The following is a 27,734-nucleotide window of genomic DNA, read 5'->3' as shown; positions in this document are numbered from 1 at the left end:
CCTAGTTTGAACTGAAACTTTTACTAACGCTACAACTATAAACTTGGAACTGAATTTAAACAATTGCTGCTGAAAATGCCATAGTTAATTGAAACCATAGTTAATAATGGAACTTTCTGTGCAATTCATTGTTCTAGGCGAGCCCTCTTGTAAACTATTATCTTTGCCGCAGAAACTTACAGTGAAATTGTGATATCCTGGGGAAGCACTTCAGATAACAAATTCAACAAAATTATCAATATCAGCTGATGAAGAAAACAGTTCCAGAGCATCGACAAACTTTGAATGCGCTCACAAACTTATTCCCAAATTTTACAAAATTATTGCGGAGAAAAAACAGCACAATTCACAGAGTAAACAAATTTAACACAAAGATTTTGTTAAATGAAATCTGAGACTGCAAATGGATTCTTCACTGATTATAAACACGATGTTTTTGTTCTCATTTTCTATGTTAATGCCCCAAAACCTACCGAATCATTACAAACCGTTTCTCAATGAGAGGCAGACCTTTCTTTTGCATATTAGGTCACTTAGAATCAAAACCAGCTGACGCACTTAACAAGTAATCTGCATACTAAACCAAAAATACTGTCTCTGCAAGAAAATGACACACGTGAAGCGTACAAAACAGACGTAAACTGCCGCGCAATTTATTGATAAATATTGCAGCTCAGAAACTATAAAAGCTGAGCAAAAAATGAGAATTGGCTTGTTAGAGATCAATAGACGGAAAGTACGTTAAATGTTCTCTAGGTAGAGCGCCCTTCAAATACAAAACGGTCAGTATAGAGAAGAAATTGAAACTAATCGAATTAAAGATCAACTTAAAAAGTATTGAACTGTTTCAGGAAATTTTCTTCTTGAGACAGAAAATGAGATAAGGGAAGTTGTCAGTCATCAAGAACTAGACAAAAAAATACTGATTATACCAGTGCAAAACAAGTTCGACTAGAATGACACCAACTTTCTCAATAAGCATTGACCACGCATTTGCTCCAAAAAAATTGAAGTCAAACAATAATCACACGGATACAAGCGATCACTATCCGGTTTTATTCGTGCTTCCATGTACACAAATGCAGAAAAAACAGCAGATAAATGGACTCGCCACCTGGAAAAAATTGGATCATGATAATGCTGCCGCAGTTTTTTTAAACCAAATAATCAAATCTCACACTTTCGAGCAAGTGATCTCAACAGTAACATAAAAATCCGTCCGAACTTGTAATGCAATGTCCTGATTATGTAATGCTACTGAAACCTGCCGTATCAAACAACAAATTACCATGGTCGACTAGTACGGTAAAAAAAGCTTTGTGTTCAAAATAGCTTTGGCTTAAAAATCCACCAAGAAAATCGAGCAGACTTTCACAGAAAGAGTGCAACGTCAAAACTACGCGAGGCCAAGAAAAACTATTATAGTTCGAAATTGGGCAGAAATCCTTTCATAAAATCATTTTTTGAGATTCGATATATCTATATTTTGTAGAAGTAATGCACATGATAAAAATCTTACCAAATAAAACGTAAGCTGGTCATGTCAACAAAAGAAAAAGCTATAAAGTCTCTAAAACTTAAGGTCCAGTTCTCGCTCAGGCTTTATCTGTTATTTTCAACCAACACATCGAGCAGGATACTTTTTGAAATTGGAAAAAGTAATTAGTATTTATCAAAGAGGTGATATTTTTGCGCCAGAAAACTATTGACCAATAAGTTTATTCAGCACAATTGTCGTTTTTTGAAAAACTAATATACAAAAGAATTTCAAGTTTTGTTAAGCAAGATGACATTCTCAACACAAACCAATTCGGATTTCGGGCGATCGTGAATTTTATTGTCATGGACCTGACAGAAGTCCGGACAGTACTGGGTAACAATGTTCTGGTCATTTATGCTTGCTTGATTCGAAAAGGCTTTTGACACAGTAGATCACTACATACACCTCAAGAATCTCATTGAAAGCTATCTGAGTGAAAGAATACTATGTCGTCTCGGATAACACGTTATTAGCGCAAAAGTCATTAACTTGTGGAGAATTACCGGACTCAATTCTGGCGCCCCTTTTCATGTTTTTTTTTTGTAAATACATGATCTCCCTAATTCCGCAAACGATTGCAAAATTGTTCTTCATGCCGTTGATATCGGTCTATTTTGCTCTGGTAAAAAATCCAGAGAAGTCTAAAGAAAAGTTATAGATGTATCCCAATGGCTATCCTTAAAAAGATTACCCTGAAAGCAGAAAAATATGAAATCGTTAGCTTTGCTGACAGCAACGAAACATCACACGGCCTCAATGCTTCATACACAAATCTTGATAAAATTTTTAAATATAAATACCATAAGAGCTAGGTTAGAAGCTGACACGTTTGTGTGAAATGATTTGAAAGTCGCAAAGTTTTTAATCCCGCAAACACTTCATTTTCAACGAAGTATAAGCAAATTCCATAATCAATTTCAGCATTTTAATCTACGGCTGTATCGGAGGATCACATCTACAAGAAATTTTAATATTCAAAAACAAACAGTGCGGGCGATATTCAGTAAGCAGTTCAACCCTGTATCGGAAAATTTCCTTAAGTACAAGATCTTTTCAGTTTTCCAACTACAAGCATCAGCAGTTTTCTGTGAGTTGTTCAAAAGAATTAAAAGAGGTTAGCTGTGACAATGTTGTTCATCCAATTGCCCAAGTTTTGATTACAATATGTACTAAAAGAGCATCTACTAAACCCACCACGAAAGCTGACAAAAACACAAGAACAATCTATTACAATTAAATTCAAATAGGTTTTCAACGTCCTACAGTTTAACTAAACTAGCGTTCAGAACTTCAATGAAACATATGCTTGACAGCGCAGAAATTAATTATCATTTTTTTCGCATTGAGGAACGGCTTAATTTAAAAGTTTTTAGGTTAGATTTTCATTTGAGCAACCACTCGAAGAAAAACGTTATTCACATTGGCTGTCCTTGTTTTACTAATGTTTATTGTCTATAAAATGCATCAATTTATACTTCTAACTAACCGTCCAATTAAATTTAATTCATTCATTCAAGAAAAAATTTTTGGCGCGGTAAAGGAACAAACTTTCTTAATACTTTCCCATCGTTTTATCTTGACAATGCCAGATAATTGATACTGTGTCATCCTAGTGTCATCTTACTCCATTTTCCTCCGAAGAATTCAGAGCTGAGAGTCCTCCAACCTAATCTCTCTAGCACCGCGTTCAGGCGTGCCACCAATACCACCAAGTTCAATTGAAGTAGAAATCTTCAGCTTTACATATCGCAAGCCAGGTTATTAGAATTTTGTAAAAATTCAAAAACGGGATCTTCAAAAACTTAAAATCCAAACCTCGAAAATTTTTCTCAAACAAGACCCTAAATGATTATTGCTATCATGCACTCACATTTCGACAGACTTGAATCGGCGTCCTGGATTGTGATCAGCGATGTCGATAAACGAATAGGCCTGCGAGTCATCATATCCTCCCATCACAACAATTTTACCCTCATGAACAACCGATGACGCGTAGCATCTTGCATCGAACATCGGCTGCTTCGGAGTCCAGGTTCCACTCAAGGGTTCGAATGCCCATGTACTGTTCAGACCCCTAGACGTGTTATCGAACCCCCCAATAATGTATATGATACCTTCAACTTCAGCAGCCGCGTAATAAATCCTCATTTCTGGTAGTTTCAAAGGAGTTATAGTCCACTGGTACGTAATAGGGTTCAGGACTTGTATCATGTTTGAAGGTTCTTTACCACTCCAACCACCGAACAGAAAGACAAGTTCGTTCGTTGATCTTGGTTGCAGCATTCGCGTAAACCACTCTTTCGTACTTTCTCGACACTCTTCGTCAAAAGATTGACCACTCGGATCCTGAAATAACAATAGAGATAACAAGGAGGATCGGTAAGTGATTTTCACAATAAGTTCTAGACCGTTCTTTTCACAGTCAATTCAAAACAATTAAAAGAAAAAGGACATCTGAGAACAGTCTACGGTTAATGCACTGCAGACTAAAATTCTAATGCTACTCGTCTGCGATTACGCAGAAATAGATTATTATTAATCAAGATTTTATCACGAAAATACATCGGAGTATTAAATTCTGTTTATTACATCACAGTTTTAGTTCTAATATCTTCTACAATTACGAGTTGACATTTCTATGTCTGCTTGTAATGGTTGCATTTAAAATAACGGAAAATTTGGAAAATTTTTGAAGGTCAGATTTTTCCAACACGTTTCACTTCGACATTTTTCCGTACTTCAACGTTCTATAACATCATTTCATGTAAATAAAAGTAAAGCTAAGGTTTTTGAAACCTGTTGAGAAATTGCTCCTGAGGTTTTTAAAGATAAAACATGCTCTTGATCTTGAGGTAACCTACGAGTTATAGCTGACAAAAACAGGCAATTTTTCTACAAAAATCAATTTACTAGCTGATTCATAGTGGAAAATACCCAGTAAGTGATTGCCCAGATAAGTGAAGATTTATTTTCAGCCAATTTTGAAACACTTCCAAAAAATTCTAGGCATCAAGTGTGCTTCTCAACCCAGGAATTACGCCACAGGACCAACTTTTTCATCCTGTTTTTCATCAAATTGGATAAAAAAATTGGATAAAATCAAATTTTTTCATCAAATTGGACGCTGATACATTCCTCGAATCTTATCTGGTGATTTGAAATAGCTGTTTATAAACACAGACAAAAGCAATATAGGACCAAAAAAGAAACCTTGATACTGACATAAAAAAGCAGCTTAAATTTATACGTCAAGAAATCAGAAAGCTAAAAAAAAGCTTAGAACAATTTTTGTACGTTGAGTTTTTGAAAAATATCTCAACATTTAATGCGAACTGAAATTCAATCTGAAAAGGACTAAAACTGCTGTTAAGAGCATAAATTTAAACGAAACATGAACTGAGAATTTAAAAAAAAATGATTTAGAGATGTAGGTGAATTAGTAAAACTTTTGAACAAATCGTTCGCAAAGCTGAGAATTTACAAAATCCCGCATGTTATATTACTTTTTTTCGCAAGGTAGATTTACCATATAAATAAACGTTCAGGGCGACAACCAGAAAACAACTTTACACTCTTATTGATTTACGAGATAAAAACAAAGCTCCAGCATTTGGAGGATTGAGAATTAATTGCTTTCTTGTCTAAATTGTCCGAATTGACAATAGCTGTTCATTTGCAGTTTGCTTTCAATGAACGTATTAAAGAAGATAAATGTTCCTTCGAAAGTAAAATTGGCTCATGTATCAGCACTTTGCAAAAAGGAGTGACTTGAAATCACAAACTAATTGTCCGATTTCCGTTAATTTTGGGTGTCCTCTCTTAAATCAAATGACAGAATATAACGAAAAACAAACACCAATGACAAGTTTGGTTTCCAACATAGCCTGGTAGAGTTAGTTGAATCAATTTCGTACAAAATTGCGCAGAACAAAAAAAATTGTTGCTATTTTTCTGGATCTCGCAAAGTCTCCTCAATATTTTTCATCACAACCTCCTAACATATGGTCATCACAAAAATCTTGACGAAAAAAAACCAAGAGAAGGCCAATAATAGCCTCAGCTATCGCTTCGCGGCTATTAATAAAAAAGCTCTATGTATTTTCTAAAGATGCAACAACTATCCTTTGTTCCTTCCTTGCTGACCAAAGACAAAAAAAATCAAATCGTGCTGATTCTGAAATTGAATTACTTAATCACGGTTTTCCTCAGGGAAAAGTCTCAGGTGTACTAATTTTTCTTCATTACGTAGATGATTCTTCTCAAACAGTCAAGACATCACAACCGAATTTGCAGATGATGACATACAGCATCTAATTTACTTTTTTGAAACGATGAAATAGCTGCTCTTCCTTTTAAGGAATATAATATCAAATTCCAGACAACCTGTGAGCATATAAATATCCAAATATATAAGCAGCTTTTATTCGGTGCACAACTGAACCAGAGTACAAATAACATGGCCATCGCTATAAGTTGAACTTAATTGGTAAGACATCAAACTCCTTTAAACATAAGACTAATGACTTTGTTTTCAAATGACTTGTTTTTATCGCACTTGTCCCTTAGTGGAACTTATCAATGCTTTTGAGAAACTAAAACAGAATAACATCGGACAAATTGCTCTCAAACGACTGGCGAGCGGTTGGCTTCGTCAGGAGAGACGGGTTCGAGGCGCTGGATTACAGGTGGAGCAATGTCCAGGAGTTTCGGGGCCTGAAGTTGGGGGGGGGGGGAGGGGGTGCTCAAACTCTCAGAACAGCCCTTCACCAGACCCTTTGAGGAAAAGTCAAAAAGAGTCCAACGAAAAAACGGTCAAGCCAAAAATCGCATTAAAAAGACCACATTACTGATATAATTGCTACAAACTTTGTTTGAGAGCAATTAAAGAACTTGAGACGTATGAACGGCAAAATAATTCGAGGATAAGTGAATTCTTTGTTAGAAATACGATCAAACTAGAGATTCGACTAACTCTAGTTTACTTAAAGGGCTTGGGATTAGCGCTCGGTAGAGAGAGAGAGAGAGAGAGAGAGAGAGAGAGAGAGAGAGAGAGAGAGAGAGAGAGAGGGTTCGAGCGCGCTGCATTACAGGTGGAACAATGTCCAGGAGTTTGGGGGGTGAAATTGGGGGGGGGGGGGGGGGGGTCAAACTCAGAAAAGCCCTTTAACTATAGATTTATGTATCCAAAAGACATTCGGCGAATCACAGACTTGGATTCAAGTATGCCAAAGGCTCTAACAGATCTTGAAGCTCTCTGGACGTTACCTGTTTATCCCGTTTAGGAGTAAGAAAAGTCATGAGTCCAACGAAAAATCGCTCAAGCCAAAAATTGTAATAAAAAGACCACATGACTAATATAATAGCTAAACTTTGTTTGAGAGCAATTAAACAACTTGAGACGTATGAACGGCAAAATAATTCGAAGATAATCGTCTAATACAGTCATAATTACAAGCTGAACTGCGATAGCTAAAAGTTCATAAAAGAAATTTTGTTATGAAAAATCTACAAAGAAATTTTGACAAGGACCACGGATTCTTGCTACTAAAGCAGAATCCTCGAACAAAACAGCTCAAAATCAGTCAAAACTACGAACAATATACGGTATGAAGGCAATTTATAGCCAATAAAACAATTTTGCCCAGAGGATGAAAGAAATAAACTCAAATTTTGAAAAATCAGTCTGACAATAACAGTTGATCAGAGGATTAACGGTCAGATGAAAGTAGTATGTTTGGTAGTTTAGCCTTGATATCAAATTGCACGATGCAAAAATAGAAATTTTCCATATTTCGTTTCTAGTGTAAAAGGCTAAACGAAATTAAACCATTCCATCAAAATGTTACTTGTCTTAGCATACAATGACCCCTAAAATAGAAATATTAAGATAATAAAAGTTACTGAAAATATTGATAACATACTACGTTACTTTTAAAGATAAATTAGTTAAACTTAACTATTTTTATACTTTTAAGGCCTTGTGCTCAGTTTTAGGACCAGAGAATAGCAACGTGGCCCTCAAATACAAGGTAGTCTTCAAATTCGCTTCAACTGCACTCAAATACAAAACGTCGTGTAAAAAAGAAATAAGAGCCTACTGTAGTAAGCAGACAATTAACAGACATTAAAAACTGTCAGACAAAAAAAATGTCAGACATCAAAAACTGTCAGACCAAAAAAATTGCCAGACACTAGACATTAAAAACTGCACTTCACAATATGAATATTGTCTCCTCAATATAAATCACTCACCTCGCTACTGCCGTATATCGCTCACTTAATTCCTGAGGGCTTTACCAGTTTATCCTGTTTCTCAAGCCGAATAGTCACGAAAATACGTCGGTGAAGAAAAATTGGTAGAACGAAAAATCGCAAAAAGAACTAATACAATTACTCCAAATTAAGCTTGAGAACAATTAACCAATTCAAAAATTGCTTCAGAACTGTTGAAGACAAAACACATTAGGGATCGCGAAATTTCATGCAGACGACAAAAAATGCATAACATAACCGACTAACGTCGGCCGAATTGCTCTCAAACGACAAGCGAGTGGTTGTCCTCGGTAGCTTGATCTTAGGAAGGCTATCAGTAGGCGGCGCATTAGGATGTCTTTGGAGCGGTGAGAGTTAACTTTTGGTTCCGCTGTATCCACACCTCAAAAAAACTTTGCACCATGATCTTAACAGCTTCTGTGAATTAAAAAAACTTGAGATTAGTAATGCCCAGTAATTTGATGCCCTTCAGGCTTTACCTGTATATCCAATTTTTGAGGACAAAAAGATAAAAGCGTGAGATGAGAAATCGATCAAGCAACAAATCGCACTAAAAAGGCCTCAGACTAATATAATTACTGTTAAAATTCGTATGAGAGCAATTAAATAAAAAGGCCATTAGAACTAAAAAAATATTTGCTAGAAATCTCAGTAGAAACTAGCAACTTCGTAGAAACGCTTCATTTCCCCTGTCTTCAGCGGAAAAAATTATATTTTCCGCAATTATATTTAAAATTGGTTCGCCACAATTCTTATTAGGCTGATGAAATCATACAAATCTCAAGGAGATGCATTAGCTTGTTCTTTTATCACAAATTATAGAAAACAAGGGCTGAAACAATCCGGTTTGAGTCAACAATGGCGATAAATACGACACTTACCAAAATATTTGGCGCGTGACACTGAGTGGCTCTGCTCCGCGTAGTACACATCATGTGATCTTTCAGCACAGATACAATCCCATCGTCTATACTCTTACTCTCACTGTAGCAATTGCTATTATCACTTCTCAACTCCATTTTCAACTGAACATCATCCACAATCTTGTAAAACTTGTCAATTAAAACCGTAAATTTATGCCGAAACGCCGCCAGTTGTTCTAGATACGACGTTTTAAAGTTATCACTTCGTGGGTATTTATAACGGAGTGAGAATAGCAGCCAAAAAGCGGACACAATGCGACCACTGAAATCGTTGTTCGCCCATCGACATATCACGGCTAAAAGGTCAACCTCACTTTTGCAGGTTATTTCTTGGAAATTGAGCAACGCTTCAACATCTGCGTCATTCAGAGCTCGGAACTCGGCTCTGTACGAGTACTCAATGATTGCTTGACAAATATACTTCTTGCAAAATTCGACCAAATCAAACAAATTGAAATCTCGCGCAAATTGGTAAATTTTGAAAACGTTCTTGGGCGTTGCCATTGCAGCTCGGTGTTTTGTAAACTTCTGAACTAAGCTCTTAATATCAAATCTATCGGCTAAAATCAACAAATGGTCAATATTCTGCTCCGTGAGCTCAATTTCATACCCGTACACTTCGTTCAGAATGGGTAAAATGTCATCCTGGGTCAAATCTGTGAATTTGAGCGAGTTCGAGATGCTTTCCACACATTTTGTGGAAAAGAGGGCGTAAAAGTAGGAACTGCAGCTGGCCAATACGCATCGGTGCACTTGTATTGTGCGCTGATCGCTCGTGACAATGTTGAAATCGCAGAAGAGGGGTTCCTAAATTGGATCTGTTTAGCTTTAGAGTTGTTTACCAACAAATTTCCTCCCTTTAATAATATCAATCACACTTCCCTAACTAACCATGACACAACACAGACTCTAAAAACATTAGACGTGGTTTTTTCTTTGGTATTTAATATAAGCGACGAAGAATGCTCGCGGTTTAATTGATATGCCGCATTTATTATTTGAAGGACGAAGCACTTTTAAAATGAATTTTCAAAAATAAAAGATTTATTGATGCTTACATGGCTAGCGGCACTAACCTCGTACACATGTAGTCCTTTTTTATGATAAATGATTACTGCTCATATAAAAGTTTTAGCATGTACACACATGGAATTAAAAACTGCGCGCATCATCAAAACAGTTTTGGTGAATTGCACAGTTAGACAGTAGTAAGGCGTAAGACTCTAAGAGAGCTGCTCAGTCACTTAATGATCTCCGGGCCTTACCTGTTTATCCGTTTTTGAGGAGAAGTAAAAAAAGGTCCAACAAAAAAATCGGCCAAGCAAAAAAAATTGCATAGAAAAGACCACAGGACTAATATAACTGTTTCAATTTTGTTTGATAGAAATTAAAAATGTGGAAAGATCTTTAAAGAGCTCCCTGGTACAATTCAAATTCTTTGCATCGTTTAAAAAACGCACGACGAGATCAATCATAGCCTCGCTTTTGCATCGTGGCTATTTAAAATGCCCAGATGAGGAACAAAAAATTTAGGTCTCCTACAATTCTACTCACAATATAGCCAGCAGATTACCGGAAAAATCCTTGAAATTGACCCCAATTGCCATCGATGGGATTAAAAACGGTAACAAAAAAGATCAAATTGGCCGCCTAATTTTTAACTTATTAAATAGTATGGTTTAAAAAAGAAAATGAAAGAATAGGGATAAACAGCGGGCCTTAGGACTTGGAGCACGAAGCTTTTTTGTTATTGTCAAATGCTGATTGGCTTTAGTAATACGCTCATTGGCCTCCGATTTAGATGCAGAGTTAAACATATTTATCTAATCTTATCAAACTACGGATAAATTAGGAAATTTTGTCAACTTAAATTGGGCTTTCGATTTAATGAGCAAAGGATTCAATTATATCTTTTAAACCGTTGAAACCCGACAATTGAATTGCAGCAAGATTAACGTAACCTATGATTCAGTTGAAATAGTGATTGAGGTAAGGCAGAATTCACACCTTAAAATCCCGACCTGGCCGAAGGGTAAAGTGTATTTTACAAAACAACGCAGCCGGAAGACTCAGGAAGATTGCCGGCAAATAGCCTCGATAGATGCTTGCGGCCTTCCATGAATTGAAACAACTAAATAAATAAGATAGACAGATTGACCACCAGCCCTTTAATAGACCACTGACTTTTTGGTCAGATTCCGACTGTCATTTTTATGGTACACATATGTTCTATAAGGAAAAAGCTCTAATGGAGCTTTTTCAAAAATAATGTTTGAGACAAAAACTCAAGACTAATACTCAAGAATTAGGCCATATACGTTTGGCACTGCTTAGATGCATACTATTGACCTTTAACTAGAAAATGCTCATAAAGTTCAAGTTCATCAAGCGAGTTCAGAAGTCATTTTTTTAGTGAAGTAAGCCACGCAATTGACCTAAAAGCGGAACAAATGACGCACAGCACACAAATTTTAACTGCAAAGCAGTAGAAAGCACTGAAATTGAAAAAATCAATTCCAAAAAGTCAGATCGCAGGAATCATCAAAGGAGTCAAAATTTAAAAAAATGCAGGATAAGTCCTGACGTATAATTCACAGAATTTTCATTGACTAAACAAAAAAACTACACCTATGACGGCCTATGAGTGAATTGGGATTAGTGAAGCAGATCAAAACGATGAAAAAAAACGAGTGAATCAGATCAAAAAGATTAAAAAACAAAATCAACGTCAAAATACCACATTTGAACAAAAAACTACTAGCCAGAAATGAAATTTGGATCAAACAAATAAAAAACTAGGCCCAGAATGAACTATGAATGGATTGGAAAAACCATTTAGAAAATGCAATCCAAAAAATGGAAAACAGTGAAAATCAAAGTGAAATTGCCACATATGAACAAAAAACTAGCGAGAAAACAATTTTTGTTCAAACACCGTTTTCCAGCTCTACTTTAAAATTAGAGCGAAACCAATCGCTTTTTCGCTCCACTTCCTGCGCGACCAAAATCTAATTTTGGCGTGACCAAAATCACTACTCCAATTTGACTTCAAAAACTATGAAAATGTGTGCACAGATCTTTTAAAAAAAGACAGCACCCCAATACAATTCAATTTCTTGAATTGTAAGAAACCACGATGTCCCAATAATAGCCGCTATCATTTCGCAGCTATTAGAAAAGAACAAAAAAAATGAAAACAACGAATCTGATTTTAGTCGCGAAACCGAAAAACGATTCTGTGATTATTACATTGGTTCGAAAATAAATCACGAACGTGGATAACAAGATGATTAAAAACATAGCAGAACAAGTCCTGAAAAACAATTCAAAGAATTGAATGAAAAACTTAGAAGGACTTTGCATGACCAGCAGATCAATTGAATAATGCCAGCCAAAACACAAACAAAATCATCTGAAAAAGAAACTAAAACAATCAAACAAACTAAACAAAAATATACTCATTGCTAAAACTCTTGAAGCTTTTACCCCTTAGGCAAAATTTCATCCCTTTAAATTTATTTCAAAATTTAAAGGGATGAAATTTCATCCTAATTCAAAAATATGTTCAAGGCCAATTTTTGTTTCTGAAATCGATCAAGTATTATATCTGCATGACCTGAAAAAGTTCATTGGCCCTTGAAGATCGATTAACTCAAAAAATGACCGAAAACTTTTTAAAATGAAATCAATTGCAAATTTTAATGAAATGTTGCTGAAAATCGTGATTTTAATATCTTCAAAATCATTTTCTGTGTCTCTACAGGCTATCCATAAACCCAATTCTAAGCTTTAAAAAATCATTGGCTCAGAGATCGATAGAAACAAATCCATTGAAACTAACAACTATGCAGTAACTTTTTATCACACAGTGGAATAAGTTTTCTGACACTTGAGAATGGACAAATATCAAAAATTGACAAATATAAAAAAAATGCCGAAATTCGAGACATTGAAATGTTGAAAACCAATCCATTGTTACTACAAACTACACAGTGCCCTATTATCAAACCTTAAAGGAGATTCCCTGGCTCCTGAAGCTGGAAAAACTCAAAAAATGACAAAAATTTTTAGAAAACTTGAAAAAAATTGCAAAAATTATTATCATTTTGCGTTTATTCACTTGTAGTACCAAAACATATAGCTCATAAAAAGGTCATAACAAGTAATTTTGTCTCGCAAAAGGACTTCATCAACTTTTAGAAACTTCAACCTAAGACTAATCAAACAAAAAACTAAAAAAATCATAAAAAACGTGAAAAATTGCACCATTTTAAAAATGACCTTTTAACCTTAAGGCTATCCCAGCAGCTGCACCACTCTAAGCACTTGAAGGACTACTAAAACTCACTTTGGGCCTCTAACGAAACTTTATGCCCGCTGGGCTTTACCTGTTTATCCCGTTTTGAAAGATCAAAGTCATTGAAAAATGTGTGAAAAAACACAGCGCCCCAATAATTTCAAGTTCTTTGAATTGTAAAGAACGTGAAAAATGTAGCATGCTGTTATGTTCCAGCAATTGAATTCTGAAAGTAAACAGATCCGTCTGCTAATTAATTCACATCAGCAAAGATCTGCATTATACTTGTAATTGCCTTGAAAAGCTTGTAGATGCTAGACTGTACTCCGCATGCTAACGACGCTAGAGCTGCTGTAGCCAAGTCAGATTGAGGAGACGAAGACAAAACTGAAGTCGGCTGGCGGTTGTGGTGCTGGCTGCAAAGATTCCGCCACTTTATTTGAGTCCGAACACTGTCCGAGGCTGCTGAATGGTCGCCGAATGCCAATAGAGGAACGTTAAGAATGTCGTTGTTAGAGCTGTTGTTTACGTTGTTGGTGCTTGCGACTGCGGAGGAAGCTGATGTGTGGTTACTGCTATTGGGTTTGTCACCTCCTAGAGCCAGAAAACAATTCTTATTTTGTCAGAGTCTTAACTGGTTGACAATAATTTACTAAAATTTGAACTGCAGAGCCATATTTCAAATCTTAAATGACGGTTTAATATGTATAAACATAACCGACTAACGTCGGAAGAATTGCTCTCGAACGACCAGTGAGAGTTCTAATCAATTGCAGCCTGCTTCAGTCGGAGGTGAGGGTGTAGCCTGAAGGGGACTAAAAACGTCATTAGACGTTATTATATTTTACTCTTAGGATTCAAATTTAATTACCACAATTATTAAAAAACTCAGTGGCTGCGTCATTTAATTAAAAATACTTTCCTTAGAAACTGTACACATCAGATGGGTATCTATGTAGGGCAGACATGACGACATATTACCAATTGACAATCCTTTTTTAAATCTTGATCAAATCTGTCAATTCAACAAGCCAATGCCCAGGAAGGGGCAAGTTGTCTTTTCTATGACCTTTTAGCTAGATCAACATGGAACATTTAAAATATGGGATTCAATATCTGAGGCTTTGGGTAGGGAATATCGTCAAGGACACAATTAACCAGCTACGAATGAAAGAACAAATAAAAAGATATAACGCTGGCGTAGCCGTAAAACAACAAAAAAAATACTGAGAAACAACAATTTGTATTACAGTACAGAGGCAACATTTCTATGGAATTTGTGAAGCTGAACAAAATTCATCCCGTATAGACAATTTTCACCACTCGGAAAACTTAAGAGCTGTTTACCTAGCCTTAAGTCTAGCTTTGATAAAGACCAATCCCAAGTGGTTTATCAGCTCACTTGTAATGGATGCAAATCGAACTATATAGGGCAGACATGCCGAAATATTACCACAAGGGTTGCAGAGCGTGCCATGGCGGACTCACAGATGCGAATACATGCAATTGAGTACAAAGGTGATAAAACAGCTTTCCAGTGGAAGATATTAGACCAGTGCGGCAACCAGTCTAAGTTAATGACACTAGAGGCGCTCAAGGAAAGACATGTTAAAAACGAAATATTCAACTGTACAATTGAACAAAACCAAAATAAATTTAATGTAATTTATGTAGGTTTTATATTAATAAACATGTGGATATGCATCTGCTACACCAAATCAAATATATAGCGTGTCCCATAAAGTTGAAATAAGCAAATGTTTCAAAAGCGGCGAGTTAGAGTTCAAAGGTCAAAGTTCAAATTTAAAACATGTAGAAAAAAATTGATGAATGAAAACTCAATAGAGAAAACGTTTACATTCAAATGAGCACATTGATGCTCGATTGCACGTTTTTGTTGTTTTCGAACGTTCACTTATATATGAAGCCAGGCAAGCGGTTGGCTTCATCAGTTGCTAGCACAATTTAGTGAGGCTAGTTTTACCTTAATCGAAGGGGCTTAAGTGGGCGCAGCGGTAGGTGTCAACAGTGATGGGGGTCAATCTCTAAAACCTCCTTATACATCATAAGTCTCCAAAACCAATTCTGTGAATCGCCTACTTGAAGACTAGTGATCTGAAATGCTCTAAGAGCACTTTATGGCCGCTGGGTGCAACCTTCTTATCATGTTTTTGAGGACGAAAATTCAAATGCGTCCGACAAAAAAATGGTCATGCAAAAATCACCTAAAAAACCGATACGACCTATAAATGTGCTGCAAAGAAGGAATAGTAAATTAAAATGGTCTATCCCATTATTGCCCCAGCTTAGTGTTCAGATAACCCATAAACCCTCAATTATTGTAGTTATACTATAATGGGGGTCTATAGTTTCATGGGGGGCTATAATAGGAAAGACCCAAATTTAAAAAGTAAACTGATTTAGAAAAAAAACGGTTTTTGATCATCGCGTTCATCGTCAGGTTAAACACTCAAATGAAATCAATAAAAAATATATAGACTTGTCTTTGACTCTATCTATTGAATTCTAAGAAATGAGTTAAAATAACAAAGAATTTTTGAAATTATTTTCAGTTAAAATCACATTTACATTTTTTTTACGTTCATTACACCAAAATTAGTTCAATCTTTATTCCGGAGTTTTTGAAAATCCTGGATGCACTGTTTTGTTTTTGTGAAAAACAGTTTTTATTTTCATTCCCATCTTTTGTTATCTTTCACTTGTTGGGGTCGACATTTTGATTACCAGAACAACTTTTGGAGTTCAAAAGAAATTTTTGTTTTTGAACTAAATCTTCGATGTTAATTTCCGCCTTCGGTGCTTGTCGCGCGTATTTAGTTACAGTTTGAGCTTTTTTGATGAAAATGGCTTTAATTGTCATTAGATTTTTTAACCCCTCGACATGCATAAAAAGTCTCCCATTCAATATTACGCGCTGTACCACAACATTCAACGAGGTATTGGCCCACAAGGAAATCTTTCTTTTGATGTTCCAAAAATCTAGTGCCAACACTTTGTCGGGTATCAACAAAATATATGGACCTGCATCCGTTACATTGAACTTTATATACAATATGGGATTTCAGTTTCTTATCAAAAGATGATTTCAAAGTGGGCAAGCAAGTTCTTAGTTTTCTCGTTTTGAAAATGATTTGACTTTCAAACAATTTTTTCAATCTACTTGTAAAATTCTGAGTGATGTTTCCTTTGTATTGAACAAAAACATCGGTTAAAGCTCTTTCTTGTTGAGATTTTTATTTCTTTTGAGAAATTGTTCAATTGTTTTCTGGGTTTTGCTGTAGCATTTCCCTTAGTGACTATTTTATCCAACGTCTCATTATCAATATTGGAGGACCACTCAATTTGATACTGATTTTCAGACCAGATCTCACAATTTTTCTTACGAGCTACAACAAAGTATTGCCAGTCACTGCATGCATTGCAAATCCTATGCACAATCCATTGATTATTGTTTGAGAGCAATTTTAATGGCTACAAACTTCGTTTGAGAACAAATAAAAACAAAAAAGCCTCATGCCGCGCTTGCACCAAGATGTTCTTAATAATCTATAAACCGCTCGTCTATTATTTGCTTCAATTCAATTCGCAGCCTGTTCCGTTCCTTGAATGGCTGAAACACCATTTTTTCCATATGTATTCTTAAAGACGGAAATTTGAAGCTTGTATGTATCACAATTAATTATCTGATGAAAGGAACTAATAATCAAAACAAAATCACATCTTCCTCATAGAAAAAACCAAAAATTGTATTTTCTGCAAGTTAACAACATAATTGGCAGCTTTACTTACATGAGATCTGATGACAGCGAATCATAGAAAAGTAGCGGGTCTAAAACCGAACTTAGTGGTAGCTCAGTTTTAGTTTCCTGGTCCGAAGACAACACTACTTCAAATTACAACTTCTCGGAATGACCACTAAAATAATTTTTAAGGACACCAGAACATAATCCCGGAATCCAGGATAATGATAATACTAAGTGTCTATAGAAGTGCATTATGACCCAATGTATCAAAGGCCGCCGATATATCTTGTCCAAAGAAAAATATGCTCATTGTAAGGTCTAAATTTAGAAAAACGTCATTGGTAACTTTGAGAAGGGCGCTTTTTGTTGAAAATTTTCTATAGCCATTTTCGGCAAAATCAAAACAAAGCATGGGTTTCAAGGTGTTCGTTATCAGTAAGTTATGATAGAGCTTATCACTCTTTTAACTTTGATGTATTTTGAATGACAGTTTGCAAAATCCTCAGAACAAAGAATATAGTTTTTAATTTACGTTTTAACAATTGCTCGTTTATGAGCCAGATGGAATTGTCCTTTTCCAAAACAAACTGAATGGGTTCAATAATCTTTTAAAAATAATATTAAAAAAATTCTTTTAATCCGAGCAAGAGTTTTGTTTGGCGTTGACAAGCTAGTCATTGAACTTGAAATTAGCTTCTTCAAATAACTCAAAGATAAATATATGACGGTCCATAACTGTTTGAAATGCTTATATGTCATTGATCGGATCTCTGTTCACTCATGTGAGTCAATTGATTATAATGTAATGTTTTTGGAATAAAGGACTTGTTCCAATCTGTAGCGAAAATTCTTTATTTTCACATTTCTGTGTTTTCTTTATTTTGTAGTATCTATTCCCCTTTGCCGAGTTGGGATTTCACTAAAACGTGATTCTGACGTCTGCATTTCGCATACAAATCATTGCTGATATGCGATGCCCTTTAAAAAAAATTTCAGTTCGGATATTCAGTTCAAAATCTATTTCCAGATCAACGTTTCTGGACATTTCGTATAATGGTTTGTTTCTTCCCCTTCTTTTCTATGCATAAAATTTCATTGCCTTAAGAAGCATTCAGGTGCAATGAAGGTTTTAACCTTAAGCCGTAACCAATAAATCAATATAATTTCATCTGCAGCCAGATAGTCAGTCCACGTTTTATCGATGTCCAAAGTTTCACAAGTTTAAATAATTTTCAGTTCCATTGAATCAATTGTCTTGGAGTGGATTTACTAAATTTCCAGTTTCCTATCCAAAGAAGTCAATACTGACCAGATTGAGTAATAAAAATGTTCAACGTTATTTCAAAAAATACATTTGCTATCAAGATAACGTGGTTCAGAAGGCCAAGGGCTTTGCGAGTAAGGCGTTTGACAGGTTTCATTGGACCAAATTGTTCCGTTGAAGGAAACCACAGGTGCATCATTGTTCACATATAGAGAAAATTTGAAGCAAGCTCAACCAAGAACGATATCAAAGCAAAAAATTTTATCTTAAAGACAGTTAATAAAAAATTCAATAAACTGCTTCATACTTCTTGCAAACCTTATGCACTAGGTGATTAGGAAAATAGTTGGTTGCTTGAGTTTTCAATATTTGAGGGCAGCATTCGAAGAGCTCTGGCAATTGACTTTCAAAAGGTTTCCACTGGAAACTTGACCTATTAATTGCGTTTAAAAAATTGCGCTTTACAACTAGTCGGTTGCTCCCTCTAATGCCTTGACGCTTACAAAAAAAAGGGTTTTCCTTCATTTCATAAACTTTTGGAGAAATATCGATTAGATATTTAATCAAAGAGGCTCGCTAATGTACGCTTGCAAATGATGTTCCGGTATTGCTCATCCAATTTTTGTCTAACAAACGAAGTGATGTCCCAAACAGATTGATTGAGAAAAAATTGCCATAATCAAACTACGAAACGAACAAAGCAATCCCCGCACGCATAAGTGTGCGCATGAGACCCGTCATTAATAAGGCCAGGAGACATTAAAAACAAAAATCAAATGTAGAAGAAACTGAAGGCCCATTCAAAGCTGATTCCTATTTAAAACAATTGAATTCAAACTTTACGTTTATTGTCAGGTTAAAACTCTTTCAAAAACTGAAAAAGATAAACAAAAAAGCTTACATTTGTCTTAGATCACAATTTTAACAATTTTACGAATATCTGATTAATTTTAACCGATAAGTTCCACAAAAACAAAGTTTATTCTATTTAGATCTTCAAATTTACGTCTATTTACAACTTTTTCTTTTTAAAACTTCCATATTTCGGATTTGTTGTTTTGGCCTAAGTTTTGCACTCTTAGGGCGATTCTGAACTTTGCTCTTACCATAATTATCAATGTTTTGGGGGTTTTTCAACTTTTTTTCCTTTTTTCTATCAAATAGATGATTTGAATATTTTAGCGCAGGTTTACCCCTATATTTGTCGCCCGCTTAGCCCACGGGTTCAACTGGCTTATGTATATAACTTCAAAGGCCAAAAATCTACTGTAAAGGCATCCAAAATTCTCAGTCCAATGCTACTAGTGGAGTCATAGAAATTATCAGGTTTTGACCACCCTACAAATCCTTCTTTTGATGTTCTGTTATCCTAATGGTAACATGCCGACAGTTTTCTTTACACAGATCGATCCGCGTTGATTACTTTCTGTTTTGAAAACAACGTGAGATTTCAGGTTTTTAGAAAGGTGACACTATTGAGAGTGGGCATGATCTAAAAATTTGCGTTGTGAACACCGTTTGAAATCTTCATAGTTTTATCAATTTGCCTGCAAGAATTGGTGTATGGTTGCCTCTCCATTGTAGAAAAATTGTTGGTTTTAATGAGATTTAGTCCGAATTTGGTTGTTCTTTTGTTGCATTTTCATTTGATCCTTTACTGCCAGTTGTTATCTGATCTAATGTTCTTTGAAAACTATTCATCTGGATACTAGTGTTTGGTCCAACTTATCTTGTTCTTTCTAGGCGCTTGATTGGGGGCCAACCAACTAATTGTTGATTTAAAAAACCCATGAACTCTCCCTTTAATTTTGTTTTTCTAATGCTGGACCGTTGCACAGCTGCAAAAATTCAAGTAGTATTCCTCTGTCAGAGGGTTTTTGTTACCAACGACATGTTGATTCTTTGTGTTGCACAAATTAAAGGTTATAAGGAGAAAAGGCAGAAATCTTTCGTCCTTTTTTTCTAAAGATAATTGTGGGCTAATCTCTATTAAAATTTGCAATTCTTAAGTCCTCGTCCGGATCAACATTAGCTGTGCAAATAATGTCATCTACAATTTTTTTGATTTATTTCTCCATCTGGTTGTTGATTGCTGCTGTATGTACAATTATGAACAACGTTCTTCATATTGGCAGATTCCTTTTTTGTGTTTTTTTGTATTTTTGGCGTTCCGCCTGAACCCGAATTTTCAAAACTCGTATTCTACTCCTTTTCTTCGTATTCTACTTTCTTCTCCATATAAATTTTAAACAGAAGCAAAAAAAACGTATTTCCCACAAAACGCAATATATAATTTCAGAAGCACTTAGTAACAAAAGTTGACAAGCCAATCTGACTTTTGCGATATGAATATGGAGAACAATCGAACCACAAACGCTGACGACAAAAGCATTTTTTTCGAGTGATAAACATATGTTTAAAAAACCAATAGAGCATATAGTGATTCCTTTAACTGAAAATGGGAAGGGACCTACAATTGCTAATGCTAAGACTAAAATAGAAGGTGATAAAAAATGCCAAATTGCAAAATGTAAATTTTCGTTTGCTTCAAAAACATACGGGTCGTTCTGATTAGAACTACCCCATGAAAATCCAATATTGTAGTCCAGAGAAAAATATTAAAACATAGCCGGCAGATTGCCGAAAAATAGGCGCCGTTGACGCGCTTGATGCACATCGGGTTTGAAACAGAGAAAGAAAAATTGGCCAAGTTTTTTTTCTGTTTGTTTTTCAGTGTCAAAAGTATTCTAATTCGGCATGCAGTTTTGGTTGGATTCTAAAACTATACTTAATTCAGCTTCTAAATTGAAATCTAATAAGCTCAGCAACAATTTCAGCTAGCAAATACTCTAATATACTTTGATAAACTAATTCTTAATGACTTAACGGCCGTGTTTTATCGGTTTATTGCGGGACTTTTGATTTTGCTCTTTTGACTTTGACTATATTCACTATCTTGCATAATTCATTGAGTGAAAGCATTTTAAAAACCATTCAGTTAAAACAGTGAGTGAGGTTAGTTAGAAGTCAAATGTAAGAGTCGTTACAAAAAACGAAAAACGAAAAACGAAAAACGTGATCAAAACGTAAAGCGAATTAAAAAAATACAGCAGGAGAAGTCCCGACGTATAATTCAAAGAGTTATCGATGACTAAACAAAAAATATACATAAAAAACTGACCACGAGTGAATTGGGAAAATCATTTAAAAAAATTCAGAAAATTTTAAAAAAGAACAAAAACTCAATGTCAAAAGGTCGCATGTGAACGAAAGAGAAATGAAAATTGGATTCCAACAAAAAACTAAGCCTAAATTGAGCTATGAATGAAGGGGTCATCGTTTAAGCGACCTGTAAACTGGTTGAGATTTAATGGGAAGAATACAAAAAGATCATCTCAAGAATTTTCCCTGATTTTGTCATCGTCATTAGTGAAAATTTATAATTATAGGTAAAAAAATCGAGATCAAAAAAACAATAGCTGCTACATGTAAGACAATTAGAGCAAACGATTGACAAAATTAGCTTCCTCAAACCAGGACCAAATCTTCGATACAAATACAAAATTTTTGAAAACTTAAAAATCTGATTGAAAGACGGAAACTATCTATAACTATCCGCAAGACTATCTGAAACCCTAGGATACAGTTCTAGGACCATAAAATGTTGATGTCTTCTCTGAACAAACTAAAGGAGTTTTTGACATTCTTCAGTTTGCAGTTGATATGTGTTTGATCTGCCAAAATGAGAGATCAGAAAACAAAAAAGATGGAAGGAACGCTGGAAGAATTAAAAGACTATTTGAACAATGACTAGCTAACTCTGAATGCAGAGAAAATTGAGTTTCTACATTAAGGTCTCACGCTATCAAAAATTTTTCTAATTAATTGATGCAGAATTGTTGGTTGAAAATTGTTGTTGTCATCTTGTTTTTAAGGTCCCAGTTTCGCCAGCTGATTTTTTCTTTCAAAAAAACTTTAGAAAAACTGCAAACAGATAGATGCTCACTAAAAAAACGCTTTGAAAAACGCACACAGATAGACGGCAGCAATTGGAAATGTAGCGGAGAACTTGAGGACAAAGCTGCTCAATTACATGAAAAATTTGAGGAAACACTTTGAAAAATTACCTTTATAGAGATATATTGATTTTTGTATTTTTTGTATCTGGAGGCCGCAGTCTATACAAACGGCCGCAGTCTAATCATGGTTCTCAATATGTAAGTTGATGTTGTTATTAAGCACGCGTTTAACCTATAGGCTATGTATTTATTTGTGGGCCATGCAAAAACTTTTACAAGAGATTAATCGTAGAGTACAAAAACAAAACTTTTGGCAAACTTTTTAGAACGCAAAATGAAAATACCCTGAATTGCTTCTTATAGTCTAATAAATGCAATAAAGTTCTCTCCAGAAATATTTGTGATTATGAATTGCAGTTAAGAACTTATTGGAAAAGCCATATTTTGGAAAACGTTTTACCAGATTTATTTTGAATTAGCTGAAATTTTTTTGGAAGCAGTTCTGGAACAAACTACCCCCAAAGTGTTCTTAAAAAATGGCATTTCTTCATTTCTGTCAGGTTTATCGAAAATAAAACAAATCCGACTAACGTCGGGCGAATTGCTCTCAATTTTCGCTTCGTCAGTAGCTAGCCACATTTTATTGAAGCTAGCGCTAGCTTGATTCGACTCTTCATCTTTTAGTTTTCTAGCTTTGTTAGTAAACAAATCAAATAGAAAACTGATATTTAAAAAATTTGCAAAATATAGCAAAACTTAAAAGTAAAGCTTCCAGATATCGCAGTGAAACGTTTAAAACTATTTTTTTTTCTCCTGAGTTGTGTCAAGTAACCCATCTGCAAGACTTGAAAAACTTCGTTGGCCAAGAATGATAGTTAAACTCAGAAAAGGAAAAAAACTCAAAAACTTTAAAAATAATCACAAATTTCAACAAAATCTTGCTAAAATTCAAGACTTTCGAATCTTCAAAACCATCTCATTGTCTCAAGAGACTATCCAGTATCATTTTTTCAAGCTAACTAGTTTTAATGGCTCAAAAACATCCATAATCTTTCATCATGATAATAATTTTTCGAAAAAAAATTTATTAAAAAAGTGTTAAAGCTAGTCATTAAAATATTGATGACAATTCCGTGAATCTAGAAGTTATGCGAGAGCTTTTCATGAAGCCTTGGAGGTGGTCCCTAGGACCCTGGTGCCGGAAAAAATGATAAAGTCAAAAAGATTCAAAAAACTTGAAAAAAATTGCAAATAATTTTAAAAATAGCTAATCTTAAAATCTTGAAAAACCTTCCATTACATCTAGAAGCTATGCAGTAACCTCAAACTCAAACTCGTGAGTAGGTTATGTGAATAGTTGGAGAAACCAAGAAAATGACAAAAAAAACTTCAAAAAACTTGAAAAAAATTAGAAGTTGCAAAAAAACTGCAAAAATTTTTGAGAAAAGTTGTAACTAATCCATGGCCAACAACCATTCTTCAGTAACTCAAACCCTAGCGCAGATTTTTTGTTAGGCTGAAAAGTCTAAATAAATGACAATAATGACAAATAAACTGACAACAGCGATAAAAACTGACAATATATGTTTACAAAAATTTAAAAATTGCAAGTTTTGTAAAAAAAAAAGCTGAAATTGGTGGTGTTGGAATCTGGAAAAACAGTTCATTACATTTAGTAATTATACAGTACCTACTTTTGAACCCTAGAAGAGGTTTCTTGAAACTTGAGGCTGGAGAAACCTGAAAACCAACAAAAACTTAAAAAAAATTCAAGTTTTATAAAAAAAAAATTGATAAAATTTATATTAAAAAATTGAAAGCCATTCCATGGCAGACAAAATTGTTTCAGTAACTTATTATCCAACCCTTAAGGACATTTTCTTGCCCCTGCGTTCGGAAAGAAGTGGTTAGTAAAAAATAAATGACAAAAAAATTTGAAAAATTTGCACGTTTTGCCAAAAAGGGCTAAAACTCGTGATGTTAAAATGTTGAAACCATTCCACTACTACTAGAAACTATGCAGTAACCTAAAATAGGACTCTAGAGGAGACTTCTCCACACCTAGGGCTGAAAAAAACACACAAAATGACAAAAATTTTCAGTAAACTTGAAAAAAAATTGTGAAAATTAGTATAAAATTGTGTGTTTTTAGCGATCGGTTGTTCGTCATTAGCCACGGGAGGCGGGGGTGTACACCGGGGGTCTAATGGGGAGGGGTCTGGGCAACAGTGGGATGGGGGGCAACAGCGCTGTGGGGGGTGGGGGCAATAGAGGGGTTCAACAGTGGGGGTGTCGTCAACCTCTAAGAACGGCCCTTCACAACATAAGTATAAGTGTCCAAAACAGTTTGAGCTGAAACAGAGCTGAAAAGCTCTAAGAGAAAATAATGCGCAGGGGGCGCTACCTGTTTATCCTGTTTGTGAGGACGAAAAGTCAAAAGTATCAGACAAAAAATAAGTCAAACGAAAAAACGCATAAAAAAGACCGACAGGACTAATATATTTGCTACAAATTTCGTAACAAAACTTTGGCTGCTTAGGAAAAAATCGGGGACATCTACTTTTGGACTGCAAAAATATATAAATTTTCTCCCGTTGCTTTATGCATAAATAAATCAGCTGATTGCAATTGCTGATTGCAAACAACAAAAACTACAAAACCTTTGTTGATCTTTTAATTTAGGCCTTTGTTTATTTAAACAATTTTTTTAAAAAAATTGAAATGAACAAAAATAATTTTTGCATAATTCAAGTTATAAAAAGACATTTTTAAATTTATGTTGTATTTGAAAATAATTCTCAGATTGATAATTTTGTTTAAAATTGCTCATGACTAGACGATTGCAGACCATAGATACGTATTGTGCAACCCACCGAGACGGTTATCATCCATGATTAGACTGACGTTGTTGAAAATTGATACAGCTTTCATGTCCTTGTTCAAAATTAACAATGACTACAATTTGCCTAGTTTAAATTTTTGTAGCGTTTTTGCCTCGTTCAAAATTTTGAGTGCAATGTTGTCTCGACAAAAATTTTGGGTGTGTTCTTGAACGTTCAAAATTATATTTGGTCAGACTCCATCGCATCAAAAATTTTTGCCTTTTCCAAACATCCAGCGCAATGAATGCGCCAGAAATCCGAGACAATTGCGGTTTTCAGCGTTGAATGCTTTGAACATGGAATTTGGTTTTCATCTCATGATGCCATAACATTCCTTTGGAAATTAGAATGGTTTTGTTCCACAAAATTCTGTTTTCATCCATCAATTAGTAGAATCTTCACTAAATCCTAACTGAAGTTGTCAATGAGTAAATTATCCAAATTTCTTTGAAAAATGAGATAGTTAAGTATTAGCTAAGTCCATTGTTTTCATTTTGTTCTGAAAGGTCTGTTTTCGCCAGCCCAATTCTTTTCTGTCAAAGAAATTTAGGAAAACTACAAACAGATATATGCTGATGGAGAGCAGATCTAAGAACCTAAGATGGAGCGCATAACAAAGCTTTTTGTATCTAAAAGCGAAATCAAACGGCCTCAGTGTAATCATGGTTTTTCAGTTTGTGATTTTACATTGTTAACGAGCAAGCGCTTAACCTAGCGGCTGTGTATTCCATTTTTGTTCGGATTTTCAAGGACATTCATCGTAGAGTACAAAAAACTCAATTTTCGGGAAGTTTCTAAAAAAGGAAACACAAAAAACTCCGAAATGCATATAAGAATCTAATAAATGCAATACATTCACTCACTTAGTAGAATTTATTTGACAATCATCCAGACAATTATCAACCATGATCAGACCGAAATTGATAGTCCGTTCATGACCTCGTTAAAAATTAGCAATGGTTAGAACTTGACTAGTTAAAATGTTTTGTGAATGCAGAAAAAAACTGTTGTGAATGCAGTAAGAAAAACTTTAATTTTTTTTCACCTTGTTAGGGTTTAGTCTCTTACGAATCAAGGAATTTATGCCATTTATAATTGTTTAGACTAATGGCAATGCTGTCTCCGAACAAAAAATTCCATGAAAAGACTGTGCCCGACTGAAATCTGTCATGGGAAGAATTTTGTATTAACTTTAATGAGAACCGCGACCCTACAAAGACCCAAAAAGGCCAAGCTAAACTTTTAATTGACCGATAAAGCCCTTTTAGACAAATTATTGACAACTAAAGAATGTCTCGACCATGTATTGACTATCAGGGTGAAGATAAATTTCTCCGATAAACTTCTTCAATAAATTTCAATTCAGCCACTTCAAGAATTTTTTTTTGTATAAAGAATGTGCGCGTTTAAACTTCACAATTTCATATAAGTGGCTACCGCATGACTTTTTCAAGCTATTTATTTCTTCGTGTATTTCTTTTTTCTAGACACCATGACTATCAGTTTAAAAAACTTGCTCCTTTTCTCAAAGTGTGTTATCAGGGTGAAGATAAATTTCTCCGATAAATTTCTTCAATAAATTTCAATTCAGTCACTTCAAGATTTTTTTTGTATAAAAAAAGTGCAATCTAAAACTTCACAATTTCATATAAGTGGCTACCGCATGACTTTTTCAAGCTGTTTATTTCTTCAATTATTTCTTTTTTCAAGACACCATGACTATCAGCTTAAAAAACTTGCCTCTTTTCTCAAGGTGTATTATTTGAGTGCTCTGTTGATCAACCAAGCCTGTTATTTTGGGACAACCTGGAGCTAATTACGCCAATACTTGCTTCTAAATTAACAATTTTTGTTCATTCTTGAACGCAACAAATATCTTTTGTGCTTACTTTTTTAGGTCATAAATATTTTCATCATAAGTTTAATGGCAAGGAAACAAATTCTTCCCACCTCATCAGATCGGCTTGCGTTGTTCAGGAGCAATTGTAATGAAACTGAAAGCCCATGGAAAGTTCTGTAATTTTTTTAGGTTAGAGGTTTCTGTGAACACAAAAAAAAACAAACGTTGTCATAGCCGGCCGATTGCCGGAAAATAGCCGCGATAGACGTTTGTGGCCTACCATGAATTAAAACAACTAAAGAAATAAGATACAGATTGACAAGATCTTAATATTCAAGAATTAGGGCATATAAGTTTGGCACCACTTAGATGCGCACTATTGACCTTTAATTAGTAAATGTTCCATAAGTGAGTTCAGAAGTCATTTTTTTAGTGAGGCAAGTCACGCAATTGACCTAAAACCAGAAATGACGTCAAGAACACCATTTTTAACTGCAAAGCAGTAGAAGTCCCTGAAGTCATTGAAAAATTCAATTCCTAGAAGTCAGGGTAAGACGAAACAAAAATTTGTTAGACAATAAAAAAAAATTAAGAGCGCAAAATTAGCCGCTTGGAAGTGCTGACACGGCTATTAAAAAACAATCAATTAAAATGTCTCAATCAGGAAAGATGAAACTTCATCGACCAAAATGAAAAGCGTACAAAAGTAGTTATATACGGGTTGTTTTTCAAAAGGTTGGTGGAAAGTTTGTCTTATCCTTCCAATTAAAAAACAACGATGTTCATAATACTAAGGTTCGATAGCAAATAAAGCAATTGTTAACAAACAAAATTATTCTTAGGGACACTTCTACAGATTCTGTGTAGTTTGCTGTTATTCAACTGTCCATCCATAAGTTTTGGATCACTGTGTGCTTTGAACAGCTCTGGAG

At 34.9% G+C, this 27,734-nt stretch overlaps 1 protein-coding gene across 1 annotated transcript in view; it reads right to left on the bottom strand.

Annotated features, from left to right (window-relative positions):
* LOC142353388 (kelch-like protein 23) overlaps positions 1-27,734 on the bottom strand; it is a 63,028-nt gene that overhangs the window by 17,142 nt on the left and 18,152 nt on the right. The window contains exons 2-4 of the mRNA XM_075405619.1: positions 13,329-13,627; positions 8,695-9,543; positions 3,411-3,886 (exon numbers count right to left, since the gene is read on the bottom strand). Coding sequence (XP_075261734.1) covers positions 3,411-3,886; positions 8,695-9,543; positions 13,329-13,627 — 1,624 coding nt within the window. The remainder of the gene's footprint in view (positions 1-3,410; positions 3,887-8,694; positions 9,544-13,328; positions 13,628-27,734) is intronic.

Source organism: Convolutriloba macropyga, chromosome 14 (genome assembly GCF_964194025.1).
Source record: "Convolutriloba macropyga chromosome 14, txConMacr16.3, whole genome shotgun sequence".
Lineage (NCBI taxonomy): Eukaryota > Metazoa > Xenacoelomorpha > Acoela > Convolutidae > Convolutriloba > Convolutriloba macropyga.
Note: the sequence above shows the minus strand (reverse complement) of the source record. Positions and strands in the feature narration are given on the sequence as shown.